At 35.7% G+C, this 17,847-nt stretch overlaps 1 protein-coding gene across 3 annotated transcripts in view; it reads left to right on the top strand.

The window, feature by feature from the left end:
• Positions 1-17,847, top strand: part of TTBK2 (tau tubulin kinase 2) — a 78,734-nt gene that overhangs the window by 6,766 nt on the left and 54,121 nt on the right. For all 3 annotated transcript variants that reach the window (XM_039328985.1, XM_039329229.1, XM_039329063.1), the window contains exons 2-3: positions 7,789-7,947; positions 13,968-14,115. In XM_039328985.1, coding sequence (XP_039184919.1) covers positions 7,879-7,947; positions 13,968-14,115 — 217 coding nt within the window. In that variant the 5' untranslated portion in view covers positions 7,789-7,878. The remainder of the gene's footprint in view (positions 1-7,788; positions 7,948-13,967; positions 14,116-17,847) is intronic.

The following is a 17,847-nucleotide window of genomic DNA, read 5'->3' as shown; positions in this document are numbered from 1 at the left end:
CAGCAGTCACGGAACTCAGATCTACCCGTGCTACGTGAGCTGTGTAGCCCCAGAGTATACCGGCTGATGGGCTGCAGCTGCTGCCAGACATCCTTGGCCCCCGCGTGCTAGCAACCTCCTTGCGCACGCCTGGGAGGATGACTGGCCAGGCTGGGGCGGTGGGGGCCGGTCCCTCGCTGTCTCCGGGGTGGCCTTGCAGGCTGATCTGTGCCCATTGTGGGCCGGATCTGGTCTACAGGCCTTGAGTTTGACATGTCTGATCTATGCAATACAATGTAATTAAATTTTAAAAATGGATAAATATAAAAAGATAGTTAAAATTAGGTAGCAAAACAGCCAGGATTCCTATCAAGGAGATAATTAACAAAGATATGCTTAATTTTTTTCTGAAAATACTATAAAAAAGATAACACAATTGACTGGGGACCGGATTCAAGAATATTGGATGGCACCAAGATGGCCCTGCTCTAGTTAATTTTAAATGGGCTTGTAAAAGGATCTTTTCTATAGAAGCTATCTCCCACAAACAAACTTGGAGTAAGCCATTCCTTAGGTAAGAGTGTCTCAAGCCATACATAGATTTATATATAATAATAAGAATCTTGAGTTTTGCATGAAAAGTAATCAGGACCCAATACAGCTTTATCAAGACAAATGCTATATGCACTCAGTGAATACTGCTGATAGGCAGGTGCTGGATTTTGAAGCTGCTGAAATGGCTATGCAATAGAATGATAAATCATGCACAGATAGAAGTAAGGACTCCTAGCAGTTTTACTGACCTGGTGCTCTGGGACAATGAAAGTTCCAAATCACTTCCAAATTGCAGGGTTGATTCTTTGGAGAAAAAATACCCTAGGATAGAAAATATCTATTCTAGTTATTGAGAACCGCTGCACCACCAGACCTTTAGACTTCAATTTCAATGTATTATTCCTCATTCAATCTGTAAACCAGATGAGAAATAGCAATAATAGCAAAATAATTATAACATTTGGCATCTGTAACACAAATGGAAAAGAGAAATTCAAATAGATATCTTTTCATACATGTTAGCAAAATGTATAATTGGGCTAGAAACCTATTGTGAAAGCTACTTCTCATGTGATCCGATTGAAACCAGGTTAGTCCTTTGCTAAAACAAGACATAAGTAGAAATTGTCTCTCCTGCCAAAAAAAGAATAGCTACAAGACTCTTACACTGTTAGGCAGGAAAACAGGTGCAAGAAGGTAAATCTTGATTCCCTGATAAATACGACTTATATTTGCTTACATTGCTATTACTGAATTTCTTTTTAACTAGTTCATTAGCTTTTTTACAGTAAGCTTACTTATCAAAGCTTCTGAATTCTTAATACCTATTTGTTCCTACTTACAGGCTAATTTGTCAAGAGAAGCCTGACATCTACTGTATGTTCCTGACATAGAACACAATTGTATACAATCATTGCAGTAGATGTGATGGTAGTTTCTTAGTCTTCTAGAAATCTTACAGTGCTTTAATATTCTTTACTTGCTTGGGACCCATTTCTCCTAACTACATATAACAAGTTCTAGAACTTGCTGTAGCTTTGTGGGGTACAAGAAAGTTGTATTACAAAGTTCAATTCTTAATATTAACTTTCAGGAGAAAGTTAAGAAACACATCATACAACAACTGAGTGTTTTGCCAGTTAGTAACTGCAAAATAACTGTAGAACACAATAACATCTGGATGCCTTTCTTTGTGACCAACTTCCAATCATTACATATTTCATGATTTTAACTGCATCTGTTTGTTGATGACTATAGACTTGCTACCACTCTTGAGTCAAAATAGTAACATTCTTTGGTTTGTTATACAGTAGCAACAGCGAAGTGTCTGAATATGGAATAGGAAGTTACTGAAGTTGACTTAGTATGAAGATAGTAATTTTTATTCTGAAGATTGGATGCAAGGATTATAGGTTATTTGAAGAAGATGATTTTACATGTTATATATATATATATATATATATATATATATATATATATACATACATACATACATACACACACACACATACACACACACACACACACACACACATAAAGTGGGTATATCAGGTGTGTGTGTGTGTGTGTGTAGTCATAGTTTTATTCCGTATAGCATCAACCTTATGAACTCTCAGGTTTCCTCTTTCCGCTTTGTGTTCAAAATGGATAGTGATTAGTGCAGCGGTTCTCAACCTGTGGGTTGCGACCCCATTTGGGGTCGAACGACCATTTCACGGGGGTCGCCAAACAACGCAGTCCGCCATTTTTTCCCCCTTTTCCTTAGCTGTGCTACTCCCTTTTATTCTATTGGCTTTGGAATGCCAATAGAATAGACTTTCTTGAATAGAGTCTAATTCTATTGGCTTTCAAAAGCCAATAGGAATTGTCCAGGTTGTCTCTGCCTTGCTGAGCCCGCCAAAAGCCCCAGTCTGCAAATGGTGCTGCAAGTTGTCTGCAGCAAAGGCGAGCTGTCTGGAAGCTTCAACCCCTCCCTGCTGAGCAACTACTAAAAATATAAGTAAAAGAGGGCCAGGGATGGGAGGCCGGTGGGCGCAGGGAGGGTTGCTGGCACGCTTGGGGCCCAGCGGGTGCCTTATCTCCCTTGGGCTGGGCCAGCTGGTGGCCCAGCCGGTGGTCACCTTGCGCTGTCGTTGCCCCTTGCCAGCTACGCCTCAGCCGGCGCAGGGGATGGGACCATGCATGCGCAGCGCTCCCGGGCAGGGAAAGTCCTCAACTTACAACCGGTTGGGTAGTCCTCAACTTACGACTGGTTGGGTAGTCCTCAACTTACAACCAGTTGGGTAGTCCTCGACTTACGATCGGTTGGGGTCGCGGCATTAAAAAGGTTGAGAACCACTGGATTAGTGTGTGTGTGTATCTACATTAATAAGACATTGCTAGAAATGAATGATTTGGATTATTTGGGAATTGCCCATGAAGATGGCAGTGTTCCTTATTATCTTCACCTGGAAATGCCATGAACATGTTCATGTTTGAATAATTGTTAGCAACTGCATTCATTTGCAAGGAGAGTTTTAGGATCACTGAGAGACTATATCAAAATCTGAAGTTATTTCAATAGGTGTTAAAATATTGCTAGTTGCTAGAGTAATGTATTTAAGGATTATCCGTACTTTTAACATATATGCTGCTATATTGTTACACTCCTTCATTTGAAAAGGAAGTAGGCCTGATGGCTGGTACTGTAATATATGATTAGTTTAGATTGTAAATTAGTATCTTTGTTTATTTAAAACACTTTGTTCTATTTCCAGAAGCAATTGTTTTTAATTTTGTGTTTTCCTATAGTACTGAACTATAATATTCCTTTGATTAGGAACAAAAAATATTCAAGATAGCATGAAAGCCAGAAATAGATAACTCAGACACTGTAGCAACAAAAAGATCTTCAGATGGTAAAATCTCACCAGAGAAGAATCAGGGGCTTTCAATGGGCAAGGCTTCCTTTGAACTCTATTCAAAGCTATGGGTGGTTCTCAAAAGAGAATTATTTCTGCCACTACTCTACTTCAGTCATGGAATTTTAGGGAGAGCCAGATGTTGTTATCTGCTATTGTAATTTGCTTCTTTCATCTTTTCATAGAAAACTGTTAAGGTGGGGGAAAAAAGTCTTACAAAGATTATTTGTGAATATACACTATGAAGAACCCTTTTCTATGTTCCCATCAACTGTATTTGAAATGTCTATAAAATGTATAAAGTCTTCTCCTTTGTTATTCATGAAGAAATGTGCTTATGTGGAAGGAATAAAGATTTCAAAGATATAAATATGATAAACTCATAATTGATTTGGGCTCAAATAAAAATAGAATCAATAAAAGAGGAATAATATTACCTAAAATCATTTCCAGTCAAAATATTTCAGTATTTTGAAACAATTTCTAAACATAGACATTTGAGAGAAATTTAAGGCAACAAAAACATGAGACTGTTGTTTTAACACACTGTTTTACACAAGATTTATATCAAGTGAATAGATGCCACCTTGATTCCCTTTAATGCAGACATTGTAACCAGAAAGCAAAACCAAGGTAATGTCTGCATTAAGAGGATATGTTCTGCACAGTGAGTCTGAATCCTTGCATAAAATGTGGCTCCTCAGGAATTAAAAATAGCATTCACATGCTCTTTTTACCTAAGGGTTTATCTCAGCAGGTTATGCAAACATTGTTACAATAATCCTTATGTAATTAAGTATGTCTAATCATGGCTAAATTTGCATTTCCCCATAATTTGAGTGCTCTGTACAGTTGTAACAATTCTCTGAAATGTACTAATTGCTAAATACAGGATCTATTTGCATTAAAAGAGATTTAAAATATACTATCTACTTAATTATTTAATTTTTAATTATTGATTTAATATCGTGTATTTCACACTAAACTGTTATGAGACTAATGTATACCGTACATCTTATGGTAATAAAAATATAAATAACATGGACACTGTTAGTATATAAACTCTATTTAGCTGCAGTATCTGTATAAGTATACAGAAGCAAAGTTATGACCTGAACTGTTTTCAAACTCTGTTGGACAGGGATTAACTAATTCTTAATTAGTTTTGTACTTGACATATTTTCAGGTTTTGCATGTATTGGTAATAGGTTTTTTTCCCCACAGAAATTCACTTGTGCGGGAAAAGATCAGAAAGACGGGTAGAGTTAGCACCCTTATTTTCATGATAACAAATAACTGGCATGATGTCTGGACTGAATCAGTGTCTGATTTCATCAAATGAATTATTAAGTTAAGCTTTAATAAGAGACTCCCTAGTTCATACCTTGGAATCTTAGTCATTATGCTTTATTACTGCTTTGTTCTCTCTGTAGCTGCACATTATGATATGTATGTTGTGCTCTTTCAATTTTTGTCAGTGCCTTAGTAGTTTTTTTTTTCTAATATTTGGGGAACACTGAGTATTTGTATACTTTAACTCTTTGAACAACTGCAACAGAAACATTTCTAACTAAAATATCATTAACAGGTTTTGTACAGTTCAGTAGGGTTAGCCAATCTGAGTTACAAGAGCCTGTTGTTAGATGGCAACAAAAAGATATAGGCGGCTCTTTGGTGTTATCTAGCATTTGTCTGGATTTTTTCAGCCCACATTTGGCATCCTTACAATTTAGTATTTTGTTATATTCTAAGCAGAGATCCTGTAGTGAAATGTACTTTACATGATTATATGCTTATAGAAAAAAATAAACATTTGTGAGGCTGTAAAATTTTTGACTGGAAGATTCCTTATGAAATAAAATGCTAGCATATTTCTTTTTAGATACTGTACATTGTGTTCATTATTCTTATAATTATTTTTATAAGGGAATATATCATAATAATCACTTTCTCTGTAATTGAATTTAATTAAATGTAAGCTTTGTCCTAACTATGCCCACTTTTTCTGACTTCATTCATTTACTGAACTGCAGTCTCTGGCATGCTTCCCATAGGACGGTAATGCAACATTCATCGAAAAATATAAACTTAACCTTTTGAACTAGCAACATTGTGGGGGGGGGTCTACATTTTATGTCTGATCTTCTTGGAGAGCACCTTTAGGATTCAAGTATGATGCATTTTAATTGTATTGGCTTACAAAAGTGCTGATCACCTTGTAATCATTAGTCATTTTTATTTCGGTCATTGAGCAGCAAAACAAATCCTTGAGGAAAGAAGTTGTAAATTTAAGAATTATGAGTATAAACATTAATATAGTAAGGCATTATACAATTTATATAAGACAATTAATTGATTATTTAGAATAATAAAATAATTTACTGACCGGAAATGTTGCACCATTATAATGCTAAAATCCATGGGAAAGATGTAATTAATATTAATATTCTATCTACAGAAAATACAGTGATGTTGTGTATAAAGAAAAATAATACATAAGGAGTGATTATGGTTTCAAAACTAAAAATTAGAGGCCAATTATAGTGACAATTTATATTGTTAAAAAGTCCCTGGCAGTCATAACGAAAACAAGATAGAAATAAGAATCAATTGATGGTAAGGACATAATACATTATTATAAAGTAGTAACTAAATGGACAGTTGCATATGAAATGTTTTCAAACGGAAAATACCTAGGAGGTGTTTGAAGAAAAATTATGGTATATTATACAAACTATGAAACAGTATTTGGCCGCAATCATCAAAATAGAATCAGATTGAGCTGATTCTACAATTTAAGGTAGAAGGACTTAGTGTGACCAGAGTGTTTGATGATGAGTGAAAATAATAATTCTTGGTGAGAGAGCATCAGCATAGAGAGAGCAGTACAATATAACATGATCCAGTATTTCAATTGCATGTTCACTACATGGGCACAATCTCAGCTCCAAAGGGATGTTCTGGTATTTATTTATTAAGTTTATATGCTTACTTCAGAAGTGACCAACATGATTGTAGCTCTAAGTCAATGGCACTTTGTTCAAGATTGGGTAGTGCATGTTTGTAGCCCTACAGGATGATTGGATGCACATGAGAAGCCATAGGATTTTAATTTTTCATGTATTTCCTGCCAGGGAAATTGGGAGCTATCAGTCATAATTAAAGGGATCAAGCTGGCTGGAAAAAAAAGAAGCTTAAGACAATATGAAAGAATGTGAATCCAGGTGGAAGTTTCTATTTTGAGTAGGCTACAATGAAATGCAGCGGAGGACTTAGAGTAACTCTTTTGAGCAGAGTAATGTAATGGCCCAACTGGTCTCCCAAGAGGAACTGAGCTCAGATCTTTGGCTGAGAAGGCTTTGAGCTCTATGGATATGTGCTGAATTCCTTCAGGGAAATGGAAGGATTGTAAAGCTGAAGCTGTTTTCTCTATGTTTAAGATGACATAACTGGTATAGGATTTGTAGTTGCTGGTGGCATGAAAAAATGACGCCTAGGTATTTGAAAGTCTTGATTGTTCTGTTTAGCCATCAGATATGTGTCTTAGGTCTCTTGGCAAATAGCATGACTTTGGTTTTTGAGCAGTTAATTTCTAGCAGCTTTTCATAGTACTCAGGAAGTGTATAAAGTGCTTGCTTAGGCCAATGTGCCTGTTTTGGTAGGTAGATGGAGAGATTGATTGTTCAATTTGTTTATGAATAGAATAAAAAGGAGGGGAACTAGAGTGCACCCTTGTCTCATACCTCATTTGGCTCACCGTTTTGTAAATTTGAGTAGCAATATTTTCCTTTGTATTTGCTTTGTTGCCCTATTCTATGATTGTTGGTGTAGGGTTATTTTGGGGGGGGGGAAGGAAATAAGCTACTATGTAATGTGTTATGGTAATGAACAAAAATGTTATATTTCTAATGTAAAGCAAAGTCATTGTTCTCAATTAAGGTTTCTGCTTGTAATATGGAGCTAGTACTGAAATACTAGACGTAGGTCAAGAATTGTTGAGTTGATGCATGTAAAACAGTGCATTCAGAAACATCCTGGTGTTTATTTTTTATGACTTTTCTTCAATCTTTCTACAAAATGTGTGAGGTTTTATTCTTTTGCAGAACCTTTTTATTTTAAATATTCTTTAGAACACACAAAGGACAAAAAGCTGTTAGTTGCCCTCACATTCATAATCAAATATATTAAGGTATTTTGTTTCTGCAACTTAATTACTATTGAAATTTACTGTCTATCTTTCAGTTCAACATTGTGAAATTGGAAAATAACTTAGTTAAAATAAGATTAAGAAGGTTTCTTTTTTGGCCATAATTTTATTAGCCTGGTTTCATATACAGCTGTTTTGTTTCTATAGACTCTGCTTAAATGGAAGCCACTTCTGGGAACTTGATGGTCTCTACTGACATAGGCTTTGCATAGCAGCTGTGCCACCCCAGAGATTGCAATGAGTGGAGGAGGGGAACAGCCAGATATTCTTACTGTGGGGATATTGGTAAAAGAAAGATGGAAAGTGGTAAGTATGAAATAGTTTTATTGATTTTTTTCAGATGTCTGATTATATAACATTCAATAAAATAAGAAGAAATCAAAATGTTATATATATAATTTAAGAGAGCAGACATAGCTATAAACTGCGAGACAGGAGAAGATTGTGCATCACACCCTTCTTAAATATGGTCTTGAGCAGCATGATAAATAAATAATCAGCTTATGGCTTACCTAATATGATGGCTGCAAAGCAATAATGAAAAGATGATAATTTTATCGATGCTTTTCAGGAACAGATTCCTATATGTTACAGCTGGTTAGCAGCATTATCAGTCAGCCTTCTGCCCCTGCTCTTTTCCTGGGTTCTAGTGTAGTTGAAAACTTCACTATTCTTCCTTTTCTATTATCCTTATATGGTATTTTAAAAATGCTCTGCATAATGATAGCTCTATCTTTATTAGGCTACAGTAGTTTGGTGCAATTTTCCAAGCATTCTTTGCTAGTCCAAGTTAACCTCTTTTCCCCTTTTATGTTTGGATTAACTGTCTGAACACAATCTCCTTGATGTTTTTAGAGGTTTCTTGGGGTTTTTTTTAGTTAATGTACATACATAATTTCTCCCTTTCCCTCCTTCCCTCCCTCCCTTCCGCTTTCTCTCTTTGTCTCTGTCACATGCATATACACACATTCATAGGAGGAAGCTGAAAAATCCAGCAGGGGATAAATGAGTGCAGAGAAATTAATGGAAGAAGGAGGAGCATGTATTTTACTGAATGGATCTGGGTGTGTCTGAGATAGGAATATTTAGAGGGAAAAGTGCAATAGGTATTTTTGAGAGAAAATGATGGGTGCTTGTGGTCCTGTTTGGGTAAGAGATTTTTTTATGTGTGATAGAAAATGATTTCAAATGTATCTACACAACAGGCTATTCTCTTTTAGAGTAAGTAGTGTTATACAAAGCTTAGAAAAGGAGTAAGAAATTATAAACCAAATAAAGGTATTAGGTAAAAGAAGATATAGTATATAGGTAACTCTAGTTTATAACAACTTTTTGGGCTAATCCTCTCCTTATTTTTCTATTTTTAATTCTACCATTTCCACACAACATTTCCATGTATTGCTTTCTATTTCTCTCCTTTATTTTAGCATTTTGTGGTATAATAAGACATGAGAATAGGGTGGCATATCCAGAACAGCCCAAACGAGATTTTTCTGCACTACAATCAGGAGGCAGAGAGAGGAATGAGAAATATCTGCCAGAAGAATATTTTAGTAATTAGCAATGACACAGCTAAAGTATATTCAATAAAATGCAGTATCTTTTGTCAGAACTCCTGGATCCTACATATATTCATCAAATGAAAATTACTTATTCTTAGTGTAAAATTAATAAGTGAAAGAATGTCAAGTCATCATCAGAGTCTGAGACTGAATGAAAGGAACTGAGGTAGTTTGGGAGCCCTGAGGAAAACAGCTGACGATACAGTTGCTGTTGGAAAGGACAAAAGAGCCAAAACATAATGATGTGCATCTTGGTTATATTCAATCTGAGGTAATGGGAAGACATCCAACATAAAACAATTACAAGACAGTCTGTCATGGCTGACTATGCATAGTTTATCAAGGGTCACAAAAGATTGATAGACTTAGTATAAACATCATAATAATGATAATAAAAGACTTGAATATGAATCTGAATACTCAAGGGAAGAGTATGAAGGATGAACAAAATAAGTTCTAGGACTGATCTCTGAGGGATAAATGTAATGAGAAATTCCCAAGACTAAAAATCTACTGTGCAACATTGCAAAACAATGAGAAGGAAGGGGGGAAAAAGTACTCAGTCAGTGATATAAAGGGATCATAATGTCAGTAGCTGCTTCTAAATGGTCAAGTGTATTAAATACTGCTGTCAGCTCAAAAAAAAAAAAAAAAAAGACTGACACCAACGTAAGGGATTGATTCTTTGGCATTGGCACCAAAATATGTGCTATCTCAGTTGAATGGCCAGTAACTTGATCACAAAGAGAAGTCCTTGGAAAGCTTGAACTTTGCTTGTTTTTTTCTATCAACTTTCCCCTCTCGGTCAAGACATCCACAGCAACTTTGACCCATCCTGATGATTTTGTACTGGTAAATAATGAAACAATTCTTCCAATTGTCAGGCATGAATATAGTCTTGACATAGACTCTGAAGAAATCATGCAGCTGCACAATAAACAAACCACATCTGTGTTTTAAAATTTCTCTGGTTATCCAATGAAATGTTAAATCTATCTATATCTGTGAAATTCTTAACAGCATGTGTGATTTTATTGTTGCCATCTCTTGAACATTAACATTTAGTGCATTTATTGCAATTCAGTTATTTGATATCACTATAAATTTCTATTCATGTCTCTAAAATACTCTTTTCAGTATTCCCTTCTTTTAGATTCCTCCCAAATAATTTCATCACTTTTATTTTTAATTGCATTACTTCTGCTAGAGGCTTAATGTTATCCTTTTTTCACCCAATCCCCAAATATTTTTTACTGTTTCATTAAAATAAAATAATTCTGTATTTTCTTTGCCACTTCCAGCTTTAGCCACCAAAATAGAAGCTACAAGGAAATGGTTAATTTGATTTTGTTTAGCTAAATTAACTGGTTTACTTTTTTATATTGCTTACTGGCCAGTAAACAGTGGGGGGAACTCTTCCCTATATGGTCTGTGATATGTGTTACATGATATTGCCCTGTCTAGCGCATCTGGGCTGTATACATTAGCCTTATAAAAGAGATGTCTTACAAAGTACCTCACGCTTAAAACAGTAAAAAAGTGAACCAGTGAATAAGAAAGATGGTTTCGTACCCCCAAAAGAAGGATTAAAGAGTTAGAAAGCAGAGAAGATTCACTACCAGCTTCATAGAAGAAAGTATATGATCTGACTCTAGCTCAAAGGATTATCATGCCAAAAGCAGCCTGCAACTGAAGACCTCATGACATTGGAAGACTGAGAGCATCACTCTCCAAAAATACCAAAGTACAACAGAGAACCTCTGCAAGTAGCAGAGCTGGCTTCAAGCTGTCAACATCAGATGGCACCAGCTGTTTAGACTCTTTAATGGCTACCTTCTTTCCTGATTAATTAGGCATTGGGTAGCCCCAATTGCAACAACCATCTAGTATGCTAGATCACCACCAACTATCAGCAACTATCCTCCACTGGCCAGTGTCATTGCAGAGGTTAAAAGGCAGTGGGAGTGCACTCAAGACCACGATGCAACAAGCACAGAAACTGAATCTCCTCTCTTAGTATGGCATTTGGAGAACTGAGAACCACCAAATTGGTCGGTATGCCAATCAAACTGCTTCAAGTACATTAGCACCAACTCTTCAGGATGGAGTGACTGACAGCAGAAACTATCATACCAGTTAGTTTATCAGAAGTTTGCTTATACAAAGTAATCAGGCCTTCCCATCACAGATTCTTCAGATTTATGTACAGGAAGAACTTGTTCCAGTTCAAAACAATCCACTTTGGTCTGGCCCCAACAATCACAGTATTTACTCAGGTGATGGGTGCCTTGTGGATATATGCTTAGCTGTATGACTTAATTATCAGAGCACGCACTATAAAAAGAATAATGAACACCCACGGTTTGCTGCTTAGGTGCCTTTAGGTGCATGGTTTTGAAGTGAATTCTGCCAAGAGTTTGCTCATTCTTTCAGAGCAGATCTAGATCACCAGCAGAAACTAGTTGCATATAATGATTCCAAGTATGGAAAGTCAATTTTCCCCATGGTAGTTAATCCCATCCAATCTGATACTCTGAATTTCAGTGAGAGGAATAATTTGACAATATAGGATGGAAACTCCCTTGCCAAAATATTCTGTACCAGAACTGCAGTCTCATAAGGAGTTATCATTCCTTATTAACGGAATGGAGCTGAGGACAAATGCCTAGCTTTGACTAATGATATTGGTGGAGAAATATCTGTTTCCCTTATCAATAGAGTATATAACAGGATTGCTGAGCACCATAGCCAAATGGAGAAATTTTCAGTACTTGTGTCACGGGGGAATGAATGCTACATCTGGAGAGTTTTCACAGGATTGCAGCAAGATGGGGTTCTCCCTTAGCCAGCCAACCTGATAGCAGTAAATGGTAATAGGCAAGTAATCTGCTTCCCCCCTCCCCAATTTAAAGATCCCAGAGCAGAGAATTCTACAGCCAATATAGTTAATTTAAAATCAAACATATTTACATATTTTTAGTTTTTAAAGTTTTTATGAAAGTTTAGTATGGTATAAAATGCAAATGAAGAAAGTGTAAAATGGAAATAAAGATAAAAAAGGGGGAAAGGAATGCAAGGTAGAAAGAAAAAGAAAAGCAGTGACTTCTGACTCTCTTTGGTGTAGTAGAATACAAAGTACAGTTGCAAACTCAGCTTTTTGCTTTATATTTCTAGTAGATAGAAACCATTTCTATAACTACAAAAGTAATTTAGTCATCAACATCTAACTTAGTCATCAAGATCAGAGTTTCATCTTTTTTCTATTTTGAGCATAAAGTCCAGAAGCGGTTTCCATATGGAAACAAAACTGGGTAACTCCTTCTCTTTCATTAAACAGGTAGCTTTGCCCATCTCCATCGATTCCATCCCTTTTTCCATCCATTCTTCTACTGTGGGAATTGACTTCTCTTTCTATTTTTTCACATAGAAAATTCTTGCTACTGTCTACATATATAATTACAAAATTCCAACAATGTTCTTTATCCAATAGCTCTAAAAGGAAAAGTTCATATTTCATTTTTTTTTGTTCATTTTAAGAATCTTCTGAATTAAGACAAAAATCTACGCAAATATTTCTTTGCTTTGTCACAAGTCCAACAAAGATGATAGAAAGTACAGGTAGTCCTCGACTTAAAACAGTTTAGCAACTGTTCAAAATTGCAACGGCACTGAAAAATGTGACTTATGACTGTTTTTCACAGTTATAACCTTTGCAGCATTCCCATGGTCATGTAATCAAAATTCAGATGCTTGGCAACTGGTTCATATTTATCACCATTGCTGTGTCTCAAGGTCATGTGATCCCCTTTTGCAACCTTTTGACAAGCAAAATCAATGGGGAAGCCAGATTCACTTAACAACCATGTTACTAACTTATCAATGGCAATGATTCACTTAACAACTGTGGCTAAAAAGGTCGTAAAATGGGGCAAAATTCACTTAACAAACGTCTCACTTAACAACAGAAACGTTGGGCTCAATTGTCATAAGTTGAGGACTACCTGACCTTTACATTTACAACAAACATTTGAGACTCCTTTATACATCATATTAAATAAAAGAAATTTAATAAATCAATAAAATATTTTTCTTAATGATTTCTGAATTTAGTCGATCAGATGGGATAGTTCTAATCTGTTAATGAACTAAAGTCTTTTAATTAAAATTTTACATGTAGTTTTATATTAATTTTTATATTAATTATTTTAATGCTATTGTTTCTTCTAAAAAAAGAGGTATTACATGTTCTTGAAAGTAATAGGCGGCATTTTAGAAAAGATATTCTTGTTTCTATGGTATGAAAGCTGTTTCTAGAATTATACCTTTTGCAATTGGTGCCAGTTATTTAACAATCAAGAAAAATCAATCTTTTGCATTTGATTATGAAATAGGAAACTATATTTCCAGTGTATAATTGGCTAAGATTTATTTTAAATGGATGATAACCTTAGTACATTTTTCTACTGGTCTTACTACTTTGCATAATTCTAGCTTTGTAACTGATGGGGAACATGAAAATTCTGGATGTTAGTATCTTGACTGTAATAATGCTATCGGGGAGCTTTTTCTGAAACAATTATTTTAGAATTTCTGTTATTTTGCCTAATTTAATTCTCAGCCATAATAAAAAATATAAGTTTATATAATATAGCAGTAGAGTCTAAATATTTTTAGTAATTAGATAACATTCAAAATTGACATTAGGTAACACAAAAACTCTGTAATTTTTAAATAGTGCACTAGATTGAGTCTTATTTGTTACAGATAAAGAAGATTGGAGGTGGAGGATTTGGAGAAATTTACGATGCAATGGACATACTTACTCGAGAGAATGTTGCACTGAAGGTCGAGTCAGCACAGCAGCCAAAGCAAGTTCTGAAAATGGAAGTAGCTGTGTTAAAAAAACTGCAAGGTAAAGTGAATAAAGATCCTTATACTGTGGTTGCTAAGCCTCTGACACACGTTGCTAATGTATAGCAATTGTCCTACCATTCTGTAAGTTCTGAGAGTCAGAATGATGGGACAATCTTGAAAAATCAGAAAAAGCTCTGGGAATGAATAAGATATTCATTGATCAGGTTGGCAGCCAAATTTAACAAATAGCTTGTCCGAATGCAGTTCTGTGTCCATCAGAAAATTTATTGAGTTCAGTAATGCTTAATTACAGATCAGTATGTTAAGGATTGTAACTTTAATCACATGTTGAGGTTAAATAGGAAACTTAAATTTAATAATGATTTAAATGGCTTGGTTTATATCAGGGGTCTTCAAACTTGGCCCTTTTATGACTTGTGGACTTCAACACCCAGAATTCCTCAGCCAGACATGCTGGCTGAGGAATTCTGGGAGTTGAAGTCCACAAGCCATAAAAGGGTCAAGTTCGAAGACCCCTAGTTTATATGCATGACTTGAACAATGAAATATGATGGCATTCATGTTTTAACAGTCTTTATATTTAGGGATTGTGAATGCAGAATGTGCTTATTTTGAGTTTTGCAGGTAACTATAGGAAACTAGGTGTTTAAAATCTTGGGAAAACAAGTGCATTCTTACTTACTTTAGCCCCCCATCTTCCCTTCAGCTGCCTTTTCCCCGTGGTAATCCCCTTGTGCTTTAATCATCATAGGCTCCACTTTATGTCACATTTCCATAAAATTTGGAAACACAGTGGGAACACAGGGAACCCCTTATCCTTGGCTCTTCTATCTATTTTTAATATACAAATAGTTTTAGCAGGTGGCAGCACCTGGCTGGCCTTGCCAGAACCCAGAAACTGGGTCAAACCTTGTTAATTCTTGGATGGAAGACCTGTAGGAAATAGTATAGCTGTCGGTTTAATGGGAGATGAAAGAAGCCAAATGTCAAACCAAACAACATAGACCTGTCCATGAAGAGTTAGGTTTGACAGATGTTTTACCTTTATATTGTAAATACTTTCTTTTACTCTGTTTGTAGCCTGCTATCTACATTTATGTGAGTGAGAAAGAGACACATTGGCTTTAATGCTGGGTTTGAACATTTGATAACTTGATGTCTTCTGCATACTTTAAGACTTTATGTGTAAAGAAATAAAATGCTAGTACAGATCTTGAGTACATCCCAGCATTTGCTTTTTTATTATGGGAAAAATATATTTTTTAATCTTCCATAAATTGATCTGGTCTCTGTTGGTGGTTGTTTATTTTAGGCTTTTTGTAAGAGAGAGCACTGAAAGCTTTTAGGCCTTTAAATTGTGCCAGATTGCTTCTGTGATAGAACTGATGGCTTAGGTAGGTTGGATATTCCATTCCAAATTCTTAAAACTGGATGGAGTAAGATGGTAGGGATGAACTCATAACTCTCCAGCTTCTTCTCCAGCTGTCCATCTTTTATGATTCAAATATCTGTAAAAGAGAACCTGCAGTGTGCTTAGCAACTGGGGAGCCTGACCAGCAGGGTATGGTCACAAAGATAAGTTTGGCAAGTGAGAGTTTACCTGTCTATTACCTCTCTAAGAAAATATCCCTATAAAACAACTATTCAAAGAAATGGAAAAAGAAATCAGAGGCCAGAATTATTCTTTCTCAGCAAGACTTGGACTTGTATGTTGTAGTAACAAGTTTTGATGCTGCCCATCAGTTTAATGGGCATGAAAGGATAGAATTTTTTGAATTTTCTTATTGGCTGGACTCACTATCTTATTCTTTAGCTGCTTCTTACTTATTTGTTTTGTTGATTTGCTTTTGAATTATTATATTTTATCTTTTGGTTACATCGTGAGTTGCCTAGAGTCATTTGGAGTTGAGTGGCACCTAAATGAAATAAATTTAAATTAAATTAAAATATTGGTGGTATATTATCTACTTTGTAGTACATTTCGCTCAACATTTGCATATTTTTTTTATGTAATATCTTATTATCCATTCATGACACTTTTGTTTGCATCTGCTAGATACAGAATTTTACAAGTTATACCTAAATATCAAGCAACTAGATATGAACTTCAAATTCTTCCTTTAATTTTCAATTAACTGTCTTGATTTTATTGCTTCAAAATTTAAGCTATATGTGTTCCCTTACCCAGAATATTTAGCTCTGATTTTCATTCTGATTCTGATTTGGATTCATTTTGACTCTTTTTAGGATATCTTGCTAGTTTTCATCTACAGGCATTTAAAGCCACATGATTAGATTTTGATATAGTTGTAATTCCCTTACTGTTTCAGAAAATTAATGTACTGTTATTATTTGTCTATTTTTCATATAGAAAGTGGAGTATTTTGCAGTGTTATGGATAAAAAACTGCTTCCAAACTAGTTTTAGTTCATTCAGTGGAATAAACAAAGTTCATATTCTTCATTGTTGTGTTTATTTGTGCATATTTCAAAATCATTCAACATAAAACGTAGTTTTTATCATTTTTTTTTTTTTTGAGAATTTAAGAGTGAGATGTTTTGCTCAGGATATGTTCTCATTTGGAATCATTGATGTTTGTAAGTTCTTACAAGGAGTGTCTGCAGACACTTTGACAAGAGAAGTCGTTTGTTAATCCCTGCAGCCATTTGGTATTAGGCAGCATAGTTACTGGCTGGTACAACTCTGTCTTTTCCAATCACTTTGTAACTCTCCCAAAGATGCTTTTTCACAAGGCAATTGGACTTTGTTGTTGTTGTTTTCAAAGAAGCTTCGCTTCTCATCCAAGAAGCTTCTTCAGCTTTGATTGGATGGTGGGGAATAGAAGGATTTATACTCCTTGCAGACAGCTGGCCATTTGCATTCTTTAGAGAGTTGTTGAGGCCACCTGGAGGTTTATCTGTGTTGTCAGGGTCACCTGAGTAATGCAAATGGGTGTGCAGCCTTCTTGGAACTGCTGAAAAGATTGTGTTGTAGACTGAACATGGATGATGTTGTATCCCTCCCCCTCTGTGGAGAGAGGGCTGTTCAATTTTGACATAGATGGCCTCTTTGACCCTTCTTTCAAACCAGCGGTCTTCTTTGTCCAAAATGTGGACTTTGCTGTCTTCGAAAGAGTGGCCCTTATCTTTTAAATTCAGATCAACTACTGAATCTTGTCCTGATAGGTTGTTCTTCTATGTTGTGCCATGCATTTATGAAGTGGTTGTTTTGTTTCCCCAATGTACAGATCTGCACATGGCTCACTGCGTTGTACTGCATATACCATGTTGCTCAGTTTGTGTCTGGGTGTTTTATCCTTGGGGTGGACAAGCTTCTGCCTTGGTGTATTTGTGGGTTTGAAGTGTGCACATATATTGTGTTGGTTGAAGATCCTCCTGAGCTTTTCTGATATTCCTGCAACGCATGGAATGACAACATTCCTTCCTTTATTGTTTTCTTCTGTGTCTATTATGGAGGAGCTCCTGCTGGGTCTTTTTTGGGACTTGATGAGGTCCACCTGGGATAGCCACACGTTCTGAGGGCTTCCTTGATGTGATTTAATTTTTTTCCCCATCTTTGTTGGTAGGCAGACCTTCAACTCTGTGGTGTAGGGTTCTGATGACTCCCATTTTGTACTTCGGTGGGTGGTTAGAATCAAAGTGTAAATTTGATCCGTGTGTACAGGGGTTCTGTAAACTTCAGTGTTAAGGCTTCTGCTCCTTAATGTGTAGTGTACAGTCCAGGAAGGCTAGACTATTTTCCTTAACAT

The sequence above is a fragment of the Crotalus tigris genome, unplaced genomic scaffold, assembly GCF_016545835.1.
Source record: "Crotalus tigris isolate CLP2741 ecotype Arizona unplaced genomic scaffold, ASM1654583v1 scf7180000017545.3456711, whole genome shotgun sequence".
NCBI lineage: Eukaryota > Metazoa > Chordata > Lepidosauria > Squamata > Viperidae > Crotalus > Crotalus tigris.
Note: the sequence above shows the minus strand (reverse complement) of the source record. Positions and strands in the feature narration are given on the sequence as shown.